The 26,588-nt window shown below is 40.4% G+C and overlaps 1 protein-coding gene across 2 annotated transcripts in view; it reads right to left on the bottom strand.

Annotated features, from left to right (window-relative positions):
- Window positions 1-424: 424 nt before the first annotated feature.
- The window catches only part of LOC114136816 (partitioning defective 3 homolog), a 384,289-nt gene continuing 358,125 nt past the window's right edge, over window positions 425-26,588 (bottom strand). For both annotated transcript variants that reach the window (XM_028005119.1, XM_028005118.1), the window contains 3 exons: window positions 24,109-24,229; window positions 11,182-11,315; window positions 425-2,828 (listed from right to left, as the gene is read on the bottom strand). In XM_028005119.1, coding sequence (XP_027860920.1) covers window positions 2,309-2,828; window positions 11,182-11,315; window positions 24,109-24,229 — 775 coding nt within the window. In that variant the 3' untranslated portion in view covers window positions 425-2,308. The remainder of the gene's footprint in view (window positions 2,829-11,181; window positions 11,316-24,108; window positions 24,230-26,588) is intronic.

Here is a 26,588-nt window from a genome sequence, read left to right as displayed (position 1 = left end):
TAGCATCTCTGCAAAGTATATGCTAATGCCCGAAGATAAACTGATCATTTATTGAAACTGGATCATCTGATATTACAAAAGGTAAGGAAAAATCAAACTTCCCGTTGGCCTCACACGCTCTTATTTCCAAGTTCTGATGCCTGCTCGTTCACCTACAAATTTTTGCAACTTTTCACTTTTCACAATGATTTTTGAACTCAAAAACACATCAGGCAGCTGATGGAGCGTCCTGCTGTCGGGCTCAGCAGGCCCTTCTGGGGAGAAACCCTCACGTTACTCTGCTGGTTCTTCCAAAAATCCTCACCTTTAATTTCCTTACCACTAAAAAGCCTCACACTGCCAGACCTCTCCCGGTAAACTGAGCACGGAAACACAACGCGCCGCTAATTATTGACTGAACAAAGAAAGGGCTCCTGAGTGGGTTCTTATGAATGGCCACAATCAAGAGGGAAAACAAAAATCAGCTCCATTGTACAGAGAGGCACCAACTGCACAGCCGACGTGCCGGTCTCCCATGGCGATGAAATATTCATTGAGAAACAGCTCTGGTTACAACCGAGTCACTACTAGGTGAAGCCAGAGGCGGCGGCGTCACCCTCCCCGCCCCGCCCGCCTCCACACATGACAGCAAACACACACAAAGGGCCGCGTTCATTTTTGACTCGACGCATTAATTAATAACCCGACGCTGACCCCGTTTTGTTCTGCCGGTTGTCCCTGGGTGAGTGGAGCAGAGCGAGAATAAAAGGAGATCTAAAGCTGTTTTCTTCTTCGACTGAGGGAGCGGAGGGATGAGGGCGACGGCGTGAGGAGAGAACGCCGAGATAAAGCAGCCAGCCGAGAGGAAGAGAGAACTCAGGATTATCATAGTGAATATAGGAGGAGGGCGTGTGTGTGTGGGCATGTAGGGGTGTGTGTGTGTGCCCGAAATCCAAGCTTTGACTTCACAGTTGGCCCAAGCTCCTTAAACCTCCAGTCCTGTGTGTGTCTGCATGTCGGTTCCTGCCTGCACTAATCACACAAGCAGACATGAAGAGCAACAATAAACCTGGTTAAACCAACAGAGATCCATGATGTCATCACATCTGAAGTATTTTTGGTTCACTTTAGAGCAAATATCTTAATACGCTTGAAGACAAAACTGGGTTACGAGTAACTTTTCATCAGGATGTAGGAAGCGTCCAAAGTGTGGCCTGATGACCCCCGAAATTTGGAAATTGTCAGTCTTGCTTTGAAAAAGGCAACGAAAAGAATTTTTTGTTTGTATTTTTGATCTGAATGGATTTGTAGAGTTCACAAAAAAAGATTTTATCAAGCAAGAATAACAAAAAAAAGAAAAAAAAATCACAATAAACAATTTTTGTCATATTTAATATTAATGAAATGAAATACGAGTTAAAATTTGCAACTTTTGGCTCCCAGAGCAAAACGTTTGGACACTACAGACAAATGAAAGTGCAAGTTCTAGTGAGGCCTGTCACAATAAAGCAACAAAGTTTTATATCACATTGTGAATTAAAACAAACTTGATAATTTCCATCTGCATGATTTATCATTGTTCCATTTTCTCTCTTTTCTTTTTAACCAAAAACTGAATCACCAAAGTCTTCAGTCTGCTGCTTTGGTCTCCACTAATTGATATTTTGAAGGACAATTTTGCTCACTTTATTTGTTTCTTTTTTTTATTATTATTACTATAGTTATTATTTTGGATATTTAAAACATATTCCAGTTCCAATGTTAATAGTTCATTAGAATGTAAAGTTCATTGATCTTTGAGAAAATGGTATCAAAACAGCAATATTATTGTTTATCGCGATAACTCCTAGGACAATTTATCGCCCAGAAAAACTTATCTCAGTGACAGGCAGAATTCCACTGGCAGATTATTTCACTTCTATCGAGAAGTTTTATAATTTGTCATTCAAGAGTTATTGAACTAAAACAAGTTCCTATATGTAGCTGAAAAGTTACTTCTAAGTTAGTTTTGTCTTATCTAGAAATTATACAAAAAAGAGAAAATACCTGGTAAGATTGAGTGTTTTTGCAGTGCAGAGGGTACAAAACATCTGTGTTTGACCTTATATGATGGCTGGATGGGTGATAAAGAGAAGAAAGGCACTTTATACAAAATATATGAAACAGTTAAAAACCTCTCTGATTTCCTTTTGTTACAGCTAAAAAAAAAACAACTATGAATTTTATATTATTAAAAAAAAATCTGTCTTTAAAATATTACAAATTTATAACCGATCAATACATTTTTTTTTTTTTTTTTTACCTAAGTATATAAAAGCAGACTCGTTGCCTAGTTTGCGTTCATGCTGTGTAAATGCTTGTTCGGATCTCTTCCCGTTCCCTCCTGCCCTCGGGAATATAAAAACCGTCCCTTCTCTGAGCCCTGACGGTGGCCCAGTTTGGCCAGCTGTGTGGGTGATGGAGGAACATCCTGCCTGTAGGGGCCTTTGGACCGCTGTGAGGTGTGGGTGTGGTTTGGGGTGTGGTTTGGGGCGTGGCCTGGGGCTGAGGCCTGGCTGTGGTGGTAGACGCTGGCGCCGGAGCCGCTGCTGCTGTTAGCGGCTTCCTGCGCGAGAGCTGCTCGGGTTTTGCTGGCCTCCTGTTCTCTCCGCCTTTGCTCCTGCCTCAGCAGCTCCTGGGTCTCCAGCAGGACCCGGGCGTTCAGGCTGGGTTTCCCCGTGAAGCCGTCGCGAGGGCCCGGACCCGTGGAGAGCCGGGCGTTCTCTTTGGGCGTCTGGAATCCCTCGGACGGTGGGTAGGACCGCTCCCAGGAATCCTGGGACGCCATGCTGGGGTTCTTTCGAGGTTGCCTGAAAAAAAAAAAAAAAGACAAGCAGGAGGGTTACTTGTAAAAGTGATCCTTTATCATTCATTATTGTCACAATAAATTCCAATTAATGACATCTGAAATGATCCGCATTGTTGGGATTGTTAGGTATACTACTTTCTCCAATGTCTGTTCAACGAAAGCATCAATAAATTAAAAAATTCAATTAAATGCAGTTACTGAGTGCACTATAATGATAATAATCATTCTTTTTTACATGACTGGTATCCTAAAAAATACATTACAAATGGGTATATTTCTCAAGAGCATCCTGATACCGATATGTTTAAAAAAATTACTCATATCGGCCGATACCGATATTGGAGCCGATATTTCGTACATTCCTACTTTAGAAGTCTTAAATCAGTGAACTGAGTCCATCTGTGACTCAGTACAGGTGAGGGTCATCTTAGAAAACACATCCCAGACTTTTAACACCAGACAGTTTAACAGTTTATCACGTGGAAAACTGCTAGTTTAGAATAACGCAAAGTTATAGAAAAAGTGCTTGGACTGCAATAAATTACAGCTGATCAGTTGAGTGCAATGCATTGAGCCTCTCTGTGACTTTAATATAATTGGGGGCACTACTTGTTTAGTGCGCAACAAAATGTTTCAGCAGGTAATGAGTCAAAGAAACTCCAATAAAGTCAAACGGGAAATGTCGACGTGAAACGACTATTCGAATAAAGCTTTGTTCAAAAAGAAGTAATACATTTCTTACTTTCTTCCAGAATTTGGATCAAATGTTCAAATGTTTGCTTATATTGTCACAGCTATGCTCTCCTAATATCATAAAGCTCTGATATAAAGGGTATGAACCAAATCTGAAGGACCTGAAAACATTTTGCCTTGATTTGTTTTTTGTACCAACAGCGAGAACAAAAGAAGGACGTGCCATTACCTTCCTTTCCCTTAAAATACTAGGAACAGCATGAGGGAAGAAAAGAGGAATCTGTTTAAGCATTGCTGCTTGATTACCCTGCATCCAGCGGCATAATAAGTGAGACACGCAACGGACAGGAAACAAATGGCAGAAGCCTGAAAATGCCCACGGGACAATTAGTTCCACGTAGTAAACAAACACAACAGCTAAAACCTCACAGACAAAGAAGAAATGTCTGCTTTGATCCATTTAACTTCCTTTTGGAGACGCAGGTGGGTGCACTTACAGAACAGACACAGTAATAGCGGGCCTCGCAGCGTTCTCTGCCTTCTACTCGCCTCCAGCCGGCCGGCCAGCCTCTACGCTGACAGGACGGCACGAGACGCACGTCAAGTCCCGACTCGGGGAAAATAAAAATAAAAGAGCTCTCTGTAACAAACCTGCTGTTCTTAACAGACATTAGCTGTGGAAAGCCTTCTCTGGAAAAGGGTCAACTGTCCGTCCACGATCAGGATCAATTAAAACACTGTAAAAATTAATTTTAAAAATGATTTAATTTTATGGTGAAATTGCCCAAATTCCACTGTAAAATTATGGGTAAAACATTTGTTGTCTTTCATGGTTAGATGACGTTGTCGTTGGTGATTTTTATGACTAAACCTGGTGCTGGAGTCAGTGATTCACTGTAAAAAAAACAACAAATTCAACTTAAGGACAATAATGCTATTCCTAAAATGAACATGAAAACAACTTATAAAGTGAATGCACAAATGTAAAATGTACAAATGACTGTTTTCACCGATCAATTTATTTATGGCAACTTCACATCAAATCAACAGTTTTAAACCATTTTATGGTTTACTGACGTTTCCTGTCAACGTTTATGGTTTATTACGTTTTTGTTTTTTTTCTTCACTAATGCCTAACGCAAGATGGGAGACCAGCAACGAGTTTTTTCATGGAGAGTGCTAAAAGAAAATCCTCTTCACAACTCAGTGACCCGTTGTGTGGTAAAAAAAAAAAAAAAGAAAAGTTTGAGCGAACGCCGTCTCAGAATGCTTTTAGGACAAAACTGTGTCTTATTGGCCCCCGGGGGTCTCGTTCCAGACACAAACAATTTGGGATTCTTCAGCTCAAACGCGGACCCTCTGTTCAAACTGAAACTGTGAAGTCTGAAGAAGAAGAAACTCATCAAATATCCCTTGTGTTTGGCAGAAATAAACAAAAAACTGTAAAGCTTCTTTCAATACTGCACATCAAGGGCCAAAGCACTCAGTTTTATTCTTAGCAACAGAACTCATGGGCTTCAGAGATAAGCTCCAGCCAGTGGGCTTGCGGTCATTCAAAAATATAACAATATAGTAATATATTCACACTCTTACTACTAGGGAAATTGCTGTTTTTTTTCTCCTAAAATAATCAAAAACAGGAAAGGCTAAGAAATAGCCAAATGGTGGATGCTTGAATTCCAGTAACTCTAGAATTAAATAAAAGGCAGCATGACAGCAATGAAATGTTACTAAGTTGATAGCAATATGAGCAACTTCCAAATGGTCAAATCATTTTCTGAAATAACTAAAAAGTGTGCTGGTCTGCTGTTAAGAGGAGACACCCCAAGCATTCAGAATTTAAAGATGATCAAATCTTCATGAGCGCAGACAAAGCATCTGCATTCCGAAGCACGTAACGGTCATGTGTTTACATTGTTGCATCAAGGCTATTTTAGATAGAAAACAAAATGGAGGAGCACATGTCTGCCAAAAAGCACAGACGTTTTGAGATTAATTTTAGAAATCTTCTGGAAAAAACACAAACATTTTCTGAGCTCCAAAAGTCGAACATTTGCGAGAAAGAAAGAAAGGACGTTTTGAGATTAATCTCAGAAATGTTCAACAAAATAAATAATCCAAGTTTATTCTAGAAATTCTCTGACAATCTCAAAACTTCTGATTTGTTTGACATTAAGCTCAGAATGAGATTAATTAACTTATAAAATTTCTGAGTTTTTTTTTTTCTTTTTCACAAATTGACTTCTTTTTATTTACAATTGCTCTAAGTGCTGCATGTCTTTATGGGATCATTACAAAAATATTTAGGCTGTACTTACAGAAAGACCAAGCAAAGGTGTATAAACGCAGCATGTAAGAGTCTCTAGGTTGAAAGTCTCATTCCTCCACCATACAAAAAAGCAAAATGCTCTGTTTGAAAGGAACTGGCCTCCTTATCAGATGAAGCCGATGCTACAGTGCGATTTATTTAGGGTAGCATCCTGAGACATGCAATAGCCTGATGATAGAGATGTTTAATCCGGTGTTTATGTTTTATCTAATCACTATTAGGCTATTTACTATTGTAAACCATCTGTAAGCTCATACAAAATTAGCATTAAATCAACACAAACGCAAAGCTGATTCACGCATGTGGGGCCAGATACATATGTTTTTATGTGTCCTACAATGTGACCTTAAACACACTGATTTTTTCTTTCTTTCTTTTTTTTTGTTACACTGTGCACATGAAGATGAAAGAGTGTAATTGATGCAAGGACAGATGCAGGGACAGACTGCAGAGAGAGCCCCACCACATGCTCTGTATCTGGGTTTCGCTGTCTGGGCAAGCCGCCACGCATTCACGCTCTGCCTTGGCTCGCGCAGCAGCCAACGGCGCTCATGAGGGAGTTAGCTCGCTTTAAACTCAGGATGCCTGTTGCACCAGGCTGCGGTCTGCAGTTCCCGGATGACCTTTTAGGCCTTTCTGTGACAGAAGAGAACGGATTTAGAGGGTTTGTTTCCGCGGCAAAAAAACCAAAACAAGAGAGAGAGAAAAAAAAAACGGGAGGAGAGCGGAGCGGGCATTGTTTGTTCCACGCAGGAATGTAGCCGCGATCGATGTGTCCGAAGATCTAGTTCTCTTATCGCCTCTACCTCTGAGCCAGAATATGTCACAGACTAGATTAGTTCCACTTACAAAAGGAGAAAACGGGAGGTGGAAAAAAAACCATGTTAGCAAAAAGTAGGATGGATTCAGAATGACGGAAAATAACAAACAAAGGCAGGAAGTTGGCTTGGAGGAAAAATGTGTGGCCGCTGTGTGCTTCTTTAAAGCAGCTGGGAAAAATCAGACTTCATGAGAAGTAGGAGAAAGATTACCTCCACACACACACGCCCACACACACACACACACACATTACAGACTTAAGCTGATTACAGAAAAGCCCTTAAATGCATCCAACGCACAATGGAGCAGTCATTCCTGTAATGGACACAAAAAATGTTTTTTAAACTTGGAATTGGAAAAATAATATTGTTCTGGCAGAGGAAGCCACAGGAAGGAACTGCTGGCTACTGAAGCTCAGGGATCCTGGATTCATCACACTGAAACCAGCAGAGATGGAACATGATCAGGTACGTTCAGCTCTCTGTGGATTTACTGGAGAACAGTTCTAAAAATGATAAGATCTAAACATAAATATCTTCAAACGCTAGATGGATGGATGGATGGATGGATGGATGGATGGATGGATGAAATGTTGCATGTATGAATGGATGGATGGATGAATTACGGAATGAATGAATGAAGAATGGATGGATGATAAATGAATTACCAGATGAACAACTGATAAGACAGATAGACGAATGAACTCAACTCATAAAATCAAGCCTTGTTTTTAAAAATATATGCTTAAAAATTCCTGCTTGTGCAGCCGTTGAAATGATTAACCGCTAATAATCACTAATAAAAGTCACAAAATCAATATAATATGCAAGTCAAAGTTTATATAGATTCCTGACTCTCATTCTAAATCAAAATCCAACGTTTCCCAGACTCTCTCTGCCTGCATTAGGAACCCAGTGACCCCCTGAGTTGAGAACCTTATCTCAACAACAACAACCTGCGCGCCTGGGCGTGAATTTGTGTGTGTAAGTTTCTCTTTCAGGCTAATCAGTGGTTCCCCGCTCCTACTAAAACACTTGTTCCTCTCCGGGCCCGTCTCGCCCTCCGCCGCCTGTCGCCACTAATCCTGCTCCAACAACAAGCCTTCATTAGTTCTCTTCCAATCCTCACATCCCACAAGGAGAGTTAAGCCTGGCTGTCATCTGATAACCAGCCACCATGGCTTCTTCTCAAAGCTCTTTGCGTCCTTCAATTTTTTTCCCCCTTCTTTCTGAAAACGGGGGTGGGAAGGAATTGTCACTATTTCCCTAATAATGGCAAATATTGTAAAGCAGATAAATTTGTGATTATTAGAGTGAAGATGTAAAGTTTTAGCTCTGTAATAAGGGGCTAGATAGAGACTTTTTTGAGATTCTCAATATGACAAATATATTAAATATATTTTCGCTGCATTTTTTACAAAAAAAGCAAAGAAAAATGCATTGCCAATTGATAGCAATTATCCCTACTGCTGCTCTGGCAACTCAGCATATTACAGCAATTAAAAAAAAAATTGCTGTTCATTTAATTCTGAGAAATAAACTTGAGCAAACTTCTAGAAAACCCCCCACTTCTACATTTAATCATTTCTAATTGCTGCCTGTAGACAATATACTTTTTTGTACATCTGGTATTTGCACACCACCTTTACAAAACAGATCCATTGTAACACTATAGAGAGAAATGGCCTTTGATCTCCCTCTCTCCATCCATTCATAAATCACAAATTGATGCAGCAGTTTTCACCACAGTTGTGAGTTTTGAAAGATAAAACCAACGGTGTGGGGCAACAGGATGTGTAGGTAGTGTTGACATCAGCTCTACGTATAAAACTGGTGTTGGAAATCTCTAAATCTTTTTAAAACAATGGTTGAAAACTTGGTGTAGTGACCCAGTTGTTGGCCAAGCAAACGCTACGGACCTCTTTAGAAAGCGACCCACTTTGCCACAGCGGACATCCAAACAACCTATGTGCACGTTAGCTTCTCTAAAACCTGTCAACAAACAGACGGTTGGTAGCATAATATTTCTTTTATTTAGTTGATTTTTACACTAAAATAGTTAAAGGGCGCACAAACTGACAGGGATGCAAACCAAACTTCTAATGTTTTCTTAAATCTTTTGATAAAGAAAGATGACAGCGATGGAAAGCAACCATTATTCATAAGGACTGGCTGCCCTCAATGTATTCATGGATTTATAACACACACTTTGTACAAGATTAGAAAATTAACTCACAAATACTTCATAAGTAAGATTGGCAAAACACAATGAAATATTGCACTATAGAGAAGGTACACGTCTAATCACAATTAACCATGGACAGAACACTTCACCTTTATGCTGCATACTCAATACCAAAAAAACTGGCTAGCATCTAGACTTTTACATTTTAAATTTAAATTGTCTGTTCTGGTGTAAGGAGAAACTGAGCCAATTCAGGTAAAGTTCACAATGTGATCAAATCAACAAAAAGAAAAAAGAACGAAGAAGGTGAGGTTTGGTTTCTAAGCAAGCTATGCCCAACTTTTCCAAATAGCGCTAGGTATGCTACTTCCACAGTCAAATTAGCTTGACTTGAACAAGTAGAAGCCATTTCCATGTTGACAAAAACAACCACGTTTTTGGGTGCTGTGGTTGCGCAGGGGCAAATCACAACCCACGTATGGAGGCCTTAGTCCTCATGCCGGTGGTCACAGGTTCGACTCCCGGCCTGGCAACATTTGCCGCATGTTTTCTCCCTCTCTTGTTATCCTCTTTTCTGTTGAACTACTTTCAAATTAAGGCCATTAGAGCCAAAAAAAAACCATTAAAAAAACAAAAAAACAATCACGTTTTTCCCCAGGGGGGCCGAAATGTGGTTGCTCCATTCAATACTCAGGGAAAGTAAAGAGATCAGGATGTAGCTGATTAATTTGTCAAGTAGCTAGCTTTCTGTCAGCTGCTAACAGACTAGCTTGCTAGTTTTAAACCATTGTTTTCTTAATAAGAGGGATAAATGGCACTCAAAGTATAGTAGCCTTCTGTCAGTCAACTGACCAGAAATGCACAGCAACTTGTGGGAGAAAGGCAACACTGCATTGCTCTGTCTTTACACAACTGTAGAAATCTCTAGCATCTCATTAAAAAACTATTTGAACCGTAGAATTGATACAACAGAAAATATTAACAGTTCTGAAACCCTTATCTTTCAAAACCTTACTTCTCCTTGGTACCGGTAGCTGGCCAGTGGATAATTGAACCCCAAGTTCCAAAAAGTCTAAATCTGGGTCAAGTGTCAGGTCTGAACTCATCAACTTTTTTTCCTGTGAGATTATGAGAGGAAGGCATATCAAAGGAAGCTCCAGCCGGTCAAGCTGAACTTTCCCAGGAGAAACACAACTCACTGTGCGGATGCCTCCGGGCAACTGTCACATCACATGAGATGCCAGCAGATAACACCTTTGAAGGGAACGCATAGATCAGTCAGGCTTATACAGATGATATTGATTGTGTGTCCATATGGACCAAAAATCCATAGTCAGACGCAGAAACATGTTTTTATCGATCGGGCAGCGACTGGTCAGCAGCAGAGGACAGAAAGTGGTTTGCATTAAAAAAATAAAATGAACTGAAGAGGTAACTAAAACAGAAAGACAGAATCCAGCAGCCTGTGGACTTTTTGGACTACAAGTGCTCTGTGTAACTTGTCAAGCCTCCTATGTTAGCCTTTGGCATTGTACTACATTTTACACTACATTTTAAGTGAGAAAAAAGTTCCTATCAGTTTGTTTTTAACATGAACATTTTTACTTATAATATTTATCTTAATGTTGAGTTTAATTTTCTTAGAAGTCTGTCCGCTCATCGAATTAGCGCCTGTAGGGGAGTACTTCTTTAAGATTCAAATGTGGAGGTTTTTCAGCACAGGCTGAAGGGAGATTAAGAAGCTCCAGAGGAACATAAACGACATTTTAGAGAGAGACAGATGCAAATGCAAATGTTGATGCTCGGCCTCCAGATGTGAGATATGGTACATTTTTGGAGCGCCAAAAGAATGGAGATGGACAAGATTGGGGAGATGAAGAGCGGCCCCTCCCCGAAGCTCTGAACTCAAGCCATACCAGAGGAGAAACGGAAAAGTAGGGGTGAGCAATTCTCCGATACGGCGCTGATGTTTGCAACTGATCCTTTCAGTCAGCACCGACTTAATCAGGCTGACTAGCGGTCATGACTGCCATTCAAAGCAATCATTTTTATGAAAATAATCATCTAAACAGCATTTGCAAGATTCATTAAAAATGTCTGCGGGACGAGTTGAAAGTAGCTTTGTGGGGCAGTGACTTTGAGGACATCTAAAGCAATAAGTGAACGATTGAGGAAAAAAACATGAGAGGAAAAAGAAATTGATAGAAATGGAAAAAGTCAAATGAAGGGTGTGAGAAAGGGCAGGGAGGACGTGATAAGTCACAGGGAGGGTGAGGCGCAGACAGACAGATGAGGAGGAGGAGGGGGAGGAAGAAGGCTGATGTCTCACCGTGGCAGAGAGTTGTACTGCCTCGGCGCCTGTTGGAAACCGTCACCGTCTTCTTGCTGCTGCTGCTGCTGCTGCTGCTGAGTCTCGGCTGTGGCAGAGTGGCGTCCGCTCGGCGTCTCGGTCCCGTTGCTCACCTGGCACAAGAAAGACAAGAAACCAGCAGCTATGAGACACACGCGTCAAATAAAAAACTCACAAAGACAAACACAAAACAATTTGACACAGCTAATGCTACTAGCTTCACACTCATATCTCCTCTGTGGGACACATTCCCCTCAGGGCAGAATGTGGTCCAACAGCGTGAGGCCTCTTGAGCGTTCACCTGCCAGCGGGGAACAGTTACTATGATGGCTGTGGTGCTAAAAAAACAACAAAAAAAAGGTCTTTACTTATTTATTGGTTAAGATGTTTTTAAAGCAGCATAACCTCCCTCTGAAAACACTGACATTCAAACCTTTTCTTTGAGTACAGATATTCAATGTGGGGGAAAGAAGCAAAGAGCTTCCCCCCATTCTTCAGCTCAGGTCACGTGTTTTCACAAGGCTTTAGGGTTTAGGAACTGAAATGACCATTGAAGTAGGTTCATTTTGTGCCTCCTGAATCATCTCTGCTCTGATTTCTCCATGTTTTTGACATGCGTCCCAAAAATGACCCACTTGTAGAGTACTAGGTCCGTTTAGGGCTGCAAGTCATTTAGAGAATATTGCAAAGGTGATAATTCTGGTAAGGAAGCAGACGGCATTTTATTGTTTGTGTCGTTAAATTTTCGTGTAGTTATGACACATTTACTACTGAGATATTGTTAATCATGACCAATATACATTTTACCGCTATATTAACTTTATGATTATTTAGACTTGTGTCAGTGTGGCTGCGTTGTTGTTGTTATTATTATTATTATTATTATTATTATTATTATTTTTATTTATTTTATTTTTTTCAATTTAATGACTTGGCAAAAATGGCAATGGAAATTGATTTAACAAAAACTGTATTAATGTTTGGGGATGAAATCAATGTTTGCATTAAAATTAGACATTTTATTACCAACACATATTTTTTGTTGATACTTGCTTGTTAAAAGACTTGTGGAAAAGTTTTCTTTGTCATATTTCTTCATTGAAATTATGTTTTAATAATGATAAGTCAGAAAAAAAATCTAAAAATAACCCCCCCAAAAAATGTACATAGAGGGTGTAATTTCACACTGAAAAGTAAAAGTAGAGCCTTTTTTTATTTAAAAGAAAAGCTTATGTTTTTGTCTGAATAAAATATATATTTTTTATTTTTCCTGAGTTGTACCATATATGTGAGAATCCCTTTGTTGCATACTGATGGCAATCAGTAGTTGCTTTGTAGACTTAGGGAACTTCTAGTTGAGGTTCTCAAAGATGATTCTTTTCTTGTGAGGAAAGATAAATAGTATAAAAAAGCTGGACATGTTACTTTAGCCAACTGTTTTTTTTTTTTTTTGACTACAGCCAAATATTAGATCTAATGCTGCAATATACAGAGTGTTGCATTGTGTGTCATTAGTTGGCAGAGGGTTGCCTGGACTGTTGAGTAAGTGTTTAAAAGCTAGTCCAGCCTTGAAAGGTTTTAGGTTTGCACAGTTTAACCTCAAGCGCTCTCCCTGGCTTCTGTAATGCGCTCGGTTGCCACGGGGAACATAAACTCCCGTGGAGCAAGAAAACTAGTTGAAAGCGTTTCCCCCAAAATGAAGCGTGGACCAGCTTCGAGAGTAAAAATAGCCAAGAGTTACTGTGGTTACGGAAAGTCATGATGAGAAATGTTGCTCAGAGAGAAACGAACCCCACAGAAAATCATTTAAAGCACTTCAAAGTCCCTGACAGGAGAGTGAGTGAGTGCGTGTGATGAGGAATTAGCTGTACCTGGGCACGGATCCGGCCGAGTGAGGCAAGTGTGGGATTTACGTCCAGCTTGAGTCAAACTTCTTCACATTTGATTCGTAGGACAAAAACATGGAGGAGTGCAGATGTTATCCTTGGATTTTAGAGGATCTTGAAAATAAAGGTTTTTTTAAGAATTCATTGGCCGAGAGCGTGTTTTTAAAGAGATGACGAAAGAAGAAGCATGTTTTCTTAGGCTCAAACTCTCTAATTAGAAAAAGATTGACGGTGACATCCTCATGCTTCCCACCCTATAAACCTATTGGCCTTAGTCTCCATATTCCCACAGTGTTGCCTTTGTTGTCTGATTATCTTCAAGGGTTGACATGGAGATATCGTCTCCCTCACCACCAGCGCGCCGCTAACGAGCTGGCTGATGAAAGAACAAGACAAGCCAATTAAGAGAAACAAGCAGAGAAAGTGTTGCGGACATGGCTTTACCGGGTGTCAGTTTTCATGAGGTTCGGACGGTAACGTGGCAATGCCAGGTGCTTCTCTATCGATGAGAAGAGATGATGTTTAAAAAACATCATCTCTTCTCTTTTTACTAAATTTTGTGTTTCGCAGCTCACTTAGTGTTTCGTTTTTTTGTTTTTTTTTGTCACGTTTCAGGTAATCTCATGATATATCCAGATGATCCGTAAAGGCCTCAGAGGTCGTTTTTTTTTAATAAAAAAAAATGTGACAGCAAACAACCAAGGGAGACCCAGGAAAGGTTCAAGGCAGATCTAGGTAATAAGGTCATCATTAACCAGTGAAGTGGCTGAAACTATAACGGTAACTATAGAGGAGCTGCGGAAATTCACAGCTCAGATAAGAGAATATTGATTGAGCTGAAGTCCAAGTGTCGTTTTTTGTTGTTTTTTTTGCTTGCACTCTTCAAAGTTCACAAAACACACAAAGCCGAGTTCAAGTGAAAAGCCTCCCGTTGCAGTGTAAGTCATGTGTGTGGCTCACAACAACATTGTAAACACTCTAGCTGCGTTTCCATTACAAAAGTGCACAATTGTTTTTGTCTATATTCTTCTGATGTAAAAAATACCCAACTAATTTGCAATTGCGGTGTTTCCATTAAAAAAGGACAAAATTAAAATCACGTGTGAATAATTTTTTCACACCATAAGTCGCTAAAGATCCTGGTTGCAATGGATGTAAATAGGTACATGAGATATATTCAAATTAAACCATGGCGCTAGCGTTAGTCATCTGTCAGCCATCAGAGGAGAAGTTAGTGTCATATTCAGGCGTTGGAGCAACAAACCGCTTATAGTTGGGAGCGTACATATGCAGCGTTTTGGGGAAATTGTAGTTGGTAGTTTTACAGAAGAGATCCAACACATTCAGATGACAACTTTTTATGAACTATGTGCAGTGAGAGCGCTGATGGAGCCAGCTGTACATCGTCTGAAAACTACAAAAACAAACCATCATCCTCTCAGCACTTCCTATTGTCTTCTTCATTTCTGCCAGTAGTAACATCCAGCTGTTGAGCAAATGTTTTGATATGGCTGAAAAACCATTTCATCCTTGCACAAACAACTTTTTATTGAAATGTGTTTTATTTCCAAAATGGCTTTGTTTCCATTAAGCAAATTTATTTTGTAATTTTAATAAATGCAATTTTACAGTTGATGGAAACACAGCTAATGATCATGGTAGAAAGGTATGAAGATCCTGACTTCAGGAGCTTGGAAGAGGAAATAACAACAATGAGATGTTGACGAGTGCCAACATCTCATTTTATTGGGGTTCCAAGTCCACGGAAGTGAGCTTATAGCCAATGTAAGGTATGAAACAGTTGCTTGGTGACTATCACTCATTGATCTAAATGCTTTAAGAAGCAAGCACTGTCCTGAAAACTTCCAATTCGATCCACATACTAAGCTACCCACTGTTGGGATCAGAGTGTGCAGAGAGGGTTGGGGTAAAGGGTAAACTAGGTCAGTAGGGCTTGGAGTTCACTGATAACTGCTTAGTGTTCTAAGTTTTCATGTTTTTGGAAGCCAAGAAAAAGGAACAAAACGTATTAGTGGGACATTCGTGGAAAAGAATCAAGCAGTGGGAATTCAGTGTTTTGGTCCAACAGTATGGCTTTGGGTAATCACTCCCCAAAATTATCTATTTTACTCTCTGGCTGTAAACCCAAATTCTAGAAGTTGAATAGTTGGGTCTGTTTTCCACATAAAGAAATACGCCCAGGAAATCTTGACCAATCACACAACCGTTTCACATGTAGAGTAGGGCGAAAATGTCGCCTGAACAGGCGTAACAAGAAGTGGCGTGAGACAAGAGGCTGAGAACAAAAGGACGTGATTGTCGTCACACAACTGTGATAATGAGAACCAATGCCTGAGCCTTTTGTAATGAAAAGCACAAATCTGGACCTTATAGAAAAGTGGCAAGAAGAAGAAAGTCATCGGTCAAAGAAATCCACTTGAAGGTTTTAGGTATTAAGGTTTTGCCAAAATGCAAGAAACATGAAGGAATGTTTTCCCATTTTAAAATGTCTGTCATTGCACCAGCTTTTCCTACATTAAAGTTTGTAAGGTGATAAAATATGAACTTGTAAAGATACTCATACTTTTCTAAGTCCTATACTGCTGACGGCACATTATTGAATGGATTGATGGGATAAAACTCTTCTGGCAGAATAGAAGTCTTGAATAAAAAAAATGTCTTCCTGGAAACATCTTGTGTTCTTGAAATGGCTGCTTTCCTTTTCACTTGGACAGCTGCAATAACAACCACAATTACTTTTCACTCCACGTCAATAGCAACTCCTTTCTCAAGCTCGCCAAGTCCTTAAAAACATAATAGTATTCCACGTGGGTGGATGGAATTGGACTCGTATGTTTGAGTTTATAACAACACTTTCCCTCCGGTTCCAAAAGAGTGTAGAGCACATAAACAAATATCAGATGAAATGTGAGGGAGGGGAAGAAAACACTAGAGGAATTATTTCACTGAAGCCAAATGGTGAGAAAATAATTAGTCACGAACTCCTCTTGATGGGACCTGGAGGTGTCTGATGCCTCGGATTCATTCTGACGGGTTTGAGGTGGATGACGCCAAGTTGAGAGGAATGCATGAGAAATAGCCAGGAGAGAAAATCAGTCAGTGTAATGGCATTATCCAGGAAAGGAGAATCAGATTATTCCATGTTAGGCCTGGAATATAATGCCATATGAAATATGACATTTGTTGAAATCGAATCAAAGAGATGTCCGTGTTTGTTTTTATCCAATAACGTGAAAAATGATGTCAATACGGCACGCTTTTATCTTCCCTCGTTTCCTTTGCTGGTGTTACAGAGCATGTTTGGAGAGAAAGAAGCAAAACATAATAATGATAAAAACCTCCTCCACCTGTTTAAACATAAAAGCCAGGGGGGGGGATGCAATTATGGAAATTATTTGGAGCCGTCAAAAGTCCCAGACAAGTGGAAGCACCTGGATGGGAGTGAAACTTTAAAAGGCGGAATAGCTGAGGTATGGATCCACTTTCGATTGACGGAAAACCTTCTTCATCGTGAAAGTATCTTCCTGTTTTGAATCAGCGCTACCTCTAAGGATTTGCTATCTTTGCCGCCCCTATCTGGCTATGTTTGGAGGCCGCCCACAGATGTAACCGCTTTAAGGAGGCAGCCGGGCTGTACACAAACAGACATATGGAAAACATTGACGCTGCTAATGGGCATACAGAACGAGAAGAAAGTGAGAGAATGGTAGTGAACCGCCACATCCTGACAAAAGCCCACTTGGATCATGATCCCCTCTTAAAGTCAGCATGCCAACCCAATTCCGCCAATTTATTATAAGGAAGCCCAGTCCATTTGTGGTTGGCGGGGTGTATAGCTTCGGGCAGCGAATCCATCTGAGTGCAAGCAGTGTGGTCTGCTGTTTCCCGGTCTCCTTGCCCAAGAAACCAGAGAGAATGGGAAACTCGTCTGGTTTTCCCCGTATCGCGTTCAGACTTGAAAAGTACAACAAAATATTAGAGCTTTTTTTTTTTTTATGACTGCGGGCAGATTTATAGAATCAATTGAGCTGAAAGGTATTTTCATCATTTAGATTGTAATGCTGGACTCTGTCTTATCTCTTAAACCGCTCAGACATAGTTCTGCCTACATTCCCGTGCACTCCATGCTGAGGAGTGAAGGCGATCATTTAATCCGAGATTTGGCAGCAGCGGACTCGCATGACAATGCTGACATGATTGTAAAAAAAAAAAAGTGATTTGCACACTAACGAACAAGCTAAATCACTATGATTATCTGTCAGGTGCTGCACATATTTTAGCTTCAGTTGCTCGCAGTTATTCCTGACTGCAGTGCCTCGCAAAAGTACTCATCCATCATGATGAAGTTGTGGTGAAAGTATGTTGGGGAACAATAAACCAAGATTTAAACACACAGTTTAATCCATCAATCAAACATGGAAACAACAGGGCATATCTGCAAACGTACCACAACTTGGCGTCTGTCCAAACTGGGGGTTTTGCAGGAATAACTTACTGGATTGGGTTTTCATGTCAACATGTCATAAATTGTGCTTTTTATCCTATTAACAGGTATTTCAAAGGGTTTAGTTTGTTTGACACAATGATGTTTGAAAGCAAACTACACCAATTGAAAATTTAACCAATGTTGTAAGATCTATAGGACTATCGGGTAAGAAAACATCCTGAGTTGTGGTCATCTTTGTAGTTTGCCACAAGTTTTACAGAGTACCCACCAAACATATGGGAGAGGGAGCTGTGGTTAGACCAACACTGAACCTTATGACTAACATGCAAAACTTTATGCATGCCCTCTGCTTTGTGTTGCTTTATCGCATAAGATTGTGGTTGAAATGTCACAAAATTTAAAGAGTTCGAGCGCAAGAATGCAGAGACACTATCTGCATCGGTCAAACCTAAAATTGCCTTCAAATTTATTTACATTTTAATGCAAAATTCACATTTTGAAAGTTTTTGTACTACCATTTGGGTCTATAAAGAACGCAAGCACATGAGAATTACCACCCAGCTATTCTTAGACAGTAAGTAAAGGTTTTTGGAGACGGGGAAATTAGTTGTTACAAAAACTATCCTATTGTTAAGTCACAATTTTACCAAGCAACCCAGGCTTAACTTCAGCACGCTAGGTCAGACGGTTTTCCCGCTGTATGCTCTTTACAACGGCTGCTGGAATAGTTTGTTGTTGGCTTACCATTCAGAAAGCACTTGCTGCATTCCTGTTGGTTGTACAGGAGGCTCTACTTATGCTTTTCAAACATGTATGGTTGTATAGTAGTGCACCTTGTTTGCTGTAATTTTCAGATGGGAGAGTAAACATTGACTTTGGAGGGTGTGGCCAGCAACAGATTATTTGGATTTAAAGTGACAAGAAGCCCTAAAAGTAGCTCAAAATAGGCAGAACTGAGCAAACTGAAATCTAATTATCTAAAAATTATTTTGTGGAAAAAAGACCTAATGAACATGTTTTATACAAACCTATCCTAACCTCTTCAAGGAAGCGTAATAGTTTGCCTTTAAACACAGAAAAGGAAACCACACCTCCAGTTCTAAACTGAATCCTCCATGGAATTTCCACACAGCCACCCACACTCCCTGTATTGTGTGTATACCCAGAACCAGAGAGTCACATTGAGCCTGGGCGCAGGCTCCAACATCTAGCCTCAAGAAAGTCAAGTGACTGTAGCTAAAAGTAGCTTATTCTGCATGTGATCACAGAACAGGGAGGCAGCTGTACGCAATCCAGGCCTCCCCATCAACATAAAGTACTATAACGAGGGCAACTAAAGTTTACACAAACACAATAAATACTTGTGGACACATGTACCCTGGTAGCATGAGATAAATAATGTCATAAAATCCAAAAGAATTCCCATAAATAGGAAATTTACAAGCTGCTGCTGGTCTGTTTGATCCGAGGCACCAGCATGGCGCTCACACTCCGCTGTGTGGTCATCCTCATCATCGGCGCCCCCGCCAAACAGCGCATATCGATTTTAATAGCAGAGAGGAACACTCTGCAAAAAAAAAAAAAAATGAAAAAAAAAGGCAGCTCTATTAAAAATATGCGCAGCTTCATGATAAACATCTGGAAATCCTCTCTCAGAGCAGCGGAGAGAAAGGGAGGGAGGCAGGGAAATCATGATAGACAGGGCTTCTTGTGTCTCGGACGTTATTCCATTAAGGTTGGAGCAAAGGTTCGAGTGCTGACCTGTTCACAGCCATTACAGCTGTTCACAGCAGCCACACCTGAGCCCAGCGGCCCACTCCCCCTGGGAGAGAGGCTGGGGTCAAATGAACGGTCAGCATGCCCCCATGCTTCAGACGGATCTACACACCACACCTCATCAGGATTGTAGCTTTTTCCGACAATATAGTTGCAAATGCAAATGTTATTATTTTACCAATAGCTGTTTGTTCATATGGTGGAACAAACAGATGCTGCACAATCTCTTTAAATCATACATATTTGTAGCTTCTATCCTAGGCTCTGCTCTAACGTTTCTATAGACACATTGTAACATGATGTCACATGAGCAAAACACTGCTCCCTGATGATTTACTTAAAAATAGGTTAAGGTGCATTTTGCCATGTTCTTGCTTTATTTTGATCTATAGGGAGTGTAGCAGCTCAGTATCATTTGACAAAAACATTCTGTCATGTAGTCTTGTTGACCTGAAATGGCCCGTTTTTATAACAATTTGGGATTTTTCTAAACCTCTTTTACCATTGTGCTTATTTGACAAAGTGACAATAAGGCCAGAGTTCTCATCCAGGGTATTGCCTTGTTGTTACAAGAAACTGGCCTCTGTGTCACATCATATTTATACCTGAGGTGAAACAATGTTGTGTATTATGAAATAGACATTCATAGAGGCTCTAAGTATCTTAAAAGATTGAAATTCAAAGAACTCTAGTTACATTTATTGTAAGGGAATTGGCAAGGGTGCCAACAACGGTGCCACCAATGAAAATCTATTTTAAACTATGCTACTGAAATTGAAACCAAAAAAATAAATAAATTCAGCATTTGGCACATCTCTTACCAGTGGTGCCAGCTAACACGTCCCATCTGTAATCCAAGTTGGTGCAGTTTGCTTTTACAAGAAACACAGAATTTAAACAGTGAAAGGAGGCAGCAGCTGCTTCGGTTCAGAGCTGCGTGGAAGCCATTATGATGTAACCTCGGGTAGTGAGGGACGGCGGTCGTCAAAGAGCAGCACGTCGAGTCTTTGATGTGGAAGGCATCTGACCGCCCCGTTGGAGCATCTCATGTTTTTTTTTTGTTTTTTTTTTCTATGTTGCATTCAGTAAACGTTTGGATTTACAAGAGTGGAGGTCTTTACGGTTTCCCTTTCATCGACGCGGGCAACGTTTGAGAATGACACGGAGCAAAGTCCGCTGTACGAAAGGACCGTATCAGTTTCAGCTCAAAGTGGATTGCTAATTGCTCTGAACAGAACACAACCGCAAGGTTACATTTTTGTGCGAGGTCCTGTAATATTTTGTGAAATAGCAGAAGGATGACTTTGGCTGCTCCTGCTTTCATTTCCCCCCCCTCACAGTTTTCATAGATTACCTCTGTCCATGACTGTTCCCGCTGTTGAATAATCGAAGTTCCAGTGTTTCTTCCATTATATTGTCAGCCTGGCGGGCCACCAGGCATCACTTGCCTCCTCCACTTGGCTATTCTTTCATTTATTTTAAATTATTTTTTGATACACTAATAACAGTGATAGGAAAAAGCTTAAAGTGGCACAGACTACCACCTTTCACTCAACATGACCTGTGTGGAAGGTGCTCTTGAAGAGCAGCTTAACTTGTATTTTTCATTTTGGAGAATACTGCACCAACGTACGCGTCAAATATCAATTCCTTACGGCAAGCTGCTGGTATCAATAATGAGGTGTATATTAATATCCTAAACCGCAAGTAGCAAAATGCGCCATTTTTTTTCCAGTGCAATTGCGTTGAGAATCTGAACACATAGTGGAGCATAGGACGTCGGATTGCGTAAAACAAAAACACGTGTTGGTGTCAATACCGTGCAGTGGCATTTCTGTATGTTTTATCATCATCTTATGAGTGATCAGCCACTAGATTTTAGGGCATTTTGCCCAATCGGTAACACCACGAGGGCAGACCCAACGGGACGATCGCTCATCTTTTGAAAATCACTGAAACTACGCGAACCTGCCATTCTGCTCCCGTCCTAATCACAACCAGTTTAACGATAAAGCTTGGTACAACAGTCGACTCGCTCTACCTGCTATTTTCGTAAAATAAGACATCAGCAATCTGTAGCAAAAAAGCTTAAGATGACTAAAGATCAAAAGATTATCCGTACACAACCTACAGAAAGAGTAGTTTTATGTAGTTCACTGCTGTATTTTCTTTGTTGTGTTATTTCCAAAATGTCCAGTCAGTTCTTTTACATTTTTTTAAACACAAAAGCACTGTTGCTTAGCTGATTTTCTGGAGGGAACCTTGCTGAACCTCTCTAGATTTTATGCATTATTACACTAGTGGATCTGATTACAGGTGCTTCCTTTGCGATTACTTGTTTACACAAATGGAATAAGACGATGACTAATAATATGGATCCTCCTGGGACCGCCCAGTAGCTTGTTGCTAGAGGAACAGCACTGGTATGCCCAGCAATGTCAACAGTCACAAGCAATTAGGAGCTCAGATGCTGAAAGAGAACGACTTAGACTGCTTAATGCTGAACAAACACTTAACATCTCGCAGTGAACGAGAGGAGAGAGAGAGAGAAATTAGGAAAACAGAGATAGATGTCGGCTCAGTGATTCTTTGCCCATCAGCTGGACAAACACTGACGCAAACCCAGAGCAAACAAAGACTGCCTTTATCCACACAGGAACTTTCTGGGAAGTCTGCAGATTGCTGCAGTCTTACCTAAAGTGATTTGGACAACTGCAAAAAAGGAGAAAAAACGCAGCAGGACACGAAGGTCATACCAAAGCAATTAAGCTGGAAAATTGTGTGCCGGTTAATTTGACTTTCAAGGTCTGACATCCTGACCCGTCGTTTAGATGACGGCTCCAATAGGTTCATTGGTTTCTCAACTGTTTTTTTTTTTTGTTTGTTTTTTTGCAATAAGGACGTGGGAAACAAAACCAAAAACAAATACACACCTGTTAGGCCTAAGAGAAGCTCCCAAAGACATGACATCATCAAACATCTCAAATTGTTTAAGAGGTTTTATTTAAACTTTTAACTTTGAAGAAAGCAATAAAAACTGCCTTTAAAAACAATCCCTCTCATTATTCTGGCAGTTGGAAAACTAAAAAATTTTAGTAATTGATGTCAAACGGGAAAAGTTTATTCTGATTTCACGTCAGACAGTGTGAAAAAATTGCATACTTTTCTTTTTATGTAGTGTATGCAAACGTCTGGTTTAAACTTCAGTTAAAATGACTAATAAAGACACAATCTATAAATATAGAAACTTTAACTCAATGAAAACATTTTAGTAATAATAATAATAATACATCTTATCTATAAAGCCCTTTTCAAGACATTCCAGCACACAGTTCAGTAATAAAAGTTATAAACAACAACAATACTAACCACTAGCAATCAGGGGAATATTAGACATTAAAAGCAAATGTTGAGAAGTAATAGTTTTCAATAAAATCATTGATGGAGCCACTAATAATTCATCTAAATAGAAGGAACCGATGCTTTTTGCAAAATTCTTTCTTAAATTTTTAAATCAGAGCCTAAGATTTTCTAGTCATCAATCTATAACTTTCTGATTTTTTTAGGGTCTACAGCAGCTGCTGTTGGGTACGGTGACCGACCCAGCAGGCTGTGGGCTGGTTTCTGGGAAGATTGTTGACGTGCGCAGTGAGTTATGGATTCTTTGAAATACAAGGACATTTTAAACGGAAAAATATGCTGGATCTGCAGTTTCCGACAATTCAGTCTGTCTCTCAAAGTGTTTAAAAAAAAGTTCAGCACACCGTTTAAGCTGAACTCCAGTCAAAGCCCAACTTCTGATGCACAGCAGGGTGGGATGCGATTCAAGCCGGAATAAATTAACAACGCAATTAACTTAATTACCTTTTTCCAATTATGAAGAGGAAATCCCATTGTTGTCCTAGATCAATCGTGGAAGTGGAGATCAGTTTGAAGAAAGTGCTTTCAAAGTTTAATTGAGAAAATGTAAAAAATCCCTCTAATCATGTTTTAATGAAAATTAAATGGAAGGCTCGGTGCCGTCAGTTTCCTTTCAGCAGTAAGTCCTGCAGAGTTATGTAGCATAAAATGCTTTTCTTCAGTAATATGTCTTCACCGACTTTTATGTATCTTATACATGTTGCGTCACGGCATGGTAATCAAGCGGAAGGAAAACAACGCATGACTTTGCAAATTTCTTTCGAAAGTAAAATCTGAAAAGAGTGGCATTCAGCCCCGAGTTGGCTTTGTAACAGTCAATGAGTCAAAGTCTCAATGCCTTTTTTTATATTTAGCTCCTTTCATCTTTTCTTTGAGCTTTCTGCTGCTTCTGTGGGTCTGCTGAAGAAAACATCTCTGGAACTCATAGCAGCTTCTTTAAAACCTGCTACTCCAGTCAGCTTAGGTTTTTATTTGGTAAAAAGAAAAATCCTCACATGTGCACTTCTTTATGTAGAGTTCCAAGGTTTGACATAGATATTTGTTATTTTCAGTCAGATGACTGTTGGGATAAGTAATCAAACTTTCTGCTCTGTGCCTTCTGTTTCTATGAGGAAATTTATTTTTACCATTCAAGAATTTATGACACATCTTAATGGGAGTCTGTGGATTTATTTAATAAAAAATCCTCACCAGAGCATAAATGTGTGAAAGAAAAAAAACAACCGCGAAATGTTAAAAAATACGACAGACAAGTCAGAGCTTATTTGGCGGAGGGGAAAAAAAAAGTGATGTAAGGATAAAAGTAGATGAATCAGTGGCTGATTCAGCATCTTTGTGACAGAGTGCGGCGCTCACCCAGGACTGGTCGAAGCTGTAGGAGCTCTGATGTCCCTCTGGCTCCTCCCCCTGCCTGGCCTGCTGGAACTCGTGCCTCAGCCTCTGTATCCGGTCATGGTTGCTGGGAGCCATCTGACTGCTGCCGAGAGAGGTTGAGAAGACGTTAAAACCAAGACGCCGCGCTGCGAGTCTTCACCGAGAACATCACTGATGCTCCAGGTGTTAACTCTAACCAGCGTGTTGATCCAGGTGCCTTTTTTTCCTCCCTCCCCAACACATTTAAATAATTCACTTGACCACACCGACTCCCCTCGGAAAGCGCTTTCAGGGATCCCCTGATCTGACAGTCGTGATTTGCGCTTGCATATCTGGACTGACATTTCTCAAGTGCTTCTTTTTTTTTCTTTTTCGTCTCTTTCTTCCAACCTTCCCTCTATTTCTAGCCATTACTGCAAACACCCTCCCCCCACCCCCACCCTCATAGCCGAGAATGCAACACAGCCGAATGATGTACGTCTCTATTCAGAATGCTGAAGAATGTCGGCCTTTTATAGCACATAGTCATTAAACAGCGTGGAAAACCCTCATTTACATCTCCTTCATTAAAGGCCTTTGAGGGGCCTGTCAATAGGAATCAATAGCGCTCCCTCAGCTTAATCAGGCTCTCCTTTTATCATCAGCTACAGAGGCAGCACATGACAAAACACATAATTATGATGAAACAACCGGCTTGATAATAAGCCCGAGTTTATGCATACCACGAGGATGAAAGTGACCAAAGGTTAGGAATTTGCGCTGGGTGGGGGAGGGAGGATGTTCAGGAGGGGTGGTGATGGACTGGAATGAGCGGTGCGGGTCGGGCAAGGACGAAGAGATAAAAGTACGAGGGATGTTCACGGCGGAGGGGGGAACGCGAAAGGTTAAACAAAAACACGTGGGGAAGGCAAAAAAAAAAAAAAAAAGAAAGAGAAAAAAGACACAAAGTAAGCTAAGATGGATGTAACCTTAAAGGCCAAAAAAAAACCACATGAAATCAAGAAAAAATGACGATGAAGACGAGCTTTAAAATGGACCGGCCGCGTCTACCCGGAGCCGATCGCACAGGTGGCGCCGCGAGCGCCGGGAAGTGATTGCTTATTTAGACTCCGAGGATTCCGAGCGCAATTATGCCGATAATTGCAGATTAGAATGAGCACATCCCTCTGATGATAATGGGCACCAGGACACGCTGCCAATCAGGCTTCATTAAAAGCACAATAAATAGCTGCTCCTAAATGATGCATGGATCTCGGCGCTTCCTTCTTAGCAGCACTTGGGGGAGACTCGGTTATCGTGTTATTCATACTGCCTGATCACAATCAATTGTATTAGTTATACTCCATTTGATTCCTATGAGTTCATACGTGTGGGGAGTGCATTAGGCCCTTTTTATGCGGACGAGGGCAATTAGGTGGCTCGCTGGGGTGTGAGGTAGCTTATGCTTTTATGGTGTGGGCTGATGGTGGAGGCTTTTTGTTGCTGTTCATTGCTAAATCAATGTTCCCTCTCTATTTATTTGAGGTGGATTAAATAGCAAAGGCCATAATAAAAAAATGTGATTAATTAAAATCAGAAAGCCATTCCTGAAAATGTTCTCTCTTTCTTTCCCTTTCTATGCTAGTGGGTCTTACTTTGATATAGTTTGAATTGAAGTTGGCGCTTTAGCATTAGCTTCTCCCCAATGATTGAAAGTCTACTTTAACTCCAATTTTTTTTCCGGTTTTGAAAGTTTTCGTATCCCTTATAATTTTTCACGTCACAATTACAATTTCATGTAACAGACCGTCACAAGGTAGTTTGATGGTCTTTTGTTAGCTTTTTGCTAAAGCTAGCAAAAATACTGGCTTCATACAAATAGTCATCTGAAAAGTGGGTATGAATGTGTTTGCAAGGTACCTATTAAATCTCTCTTCTATTTCTGCTTAGACAGCGGACGTTCTGCAACCATCCCAGCTTGTTAAATGAGAGGCTTAACAAGACAGGAGGAGGTGGGAAAACTCCAAACACAGATCTCTGAAGTCCACTGCATGCAATTAGCTTAATCCCTGCTGCTGGTCAAAGAGAAGGCCAGACTCACTGCAAAAAACAGTTTCATAGATTTTTCTGTTTGACCCTTCAGGGAAGGTTTTTGTTACAATCAGCATCTCAAACGTGTACCGGCTATGAGAACCAGGTACTTTATGCCGTAAACAACTCTACTGACGTTCTTCTTCCATTCTCACAACCAACCCGGTCTGTATAAATAAACAGGGGTCTAGTCTAGTGTGTGATGGATGATGTGGTGGGTTGAAGAATGTGAACAGATGAGTGAAAACAAGTCTTGGAGCAAATTAAAGAATCAGAACCCTTGTGTTTCAGTAACTTGTGCTGCAAATGGAAACTGCGTTGAGTACAGGCCTAGACCCGGGGTGAGATTTAATGAAGGGTAAAACTACCATGACGGTACAAAGGAAGTCTGG

The sequence above is a fragment of the Xiphophorus couchianus genome, chromosome 21 (genome assembly GCF_001444195.1).
Source record: "Xiphophorus couchianus chromosome 21, X_couchianus-1.0, whole genome shotgun sequence".
Lineage (NCBI taxonomy): Eukaryota > Metazoa > Chordata > Actinopteri > Cyprinodontiformes > Poeciliidae > Xiphophorus > Xiphophorus couchianus.
The sequence above is the reverse complement of the archived record's forward strand: the minus strand, read 5'-3'. Positions and strand labels throughout refer to the sequence as shown.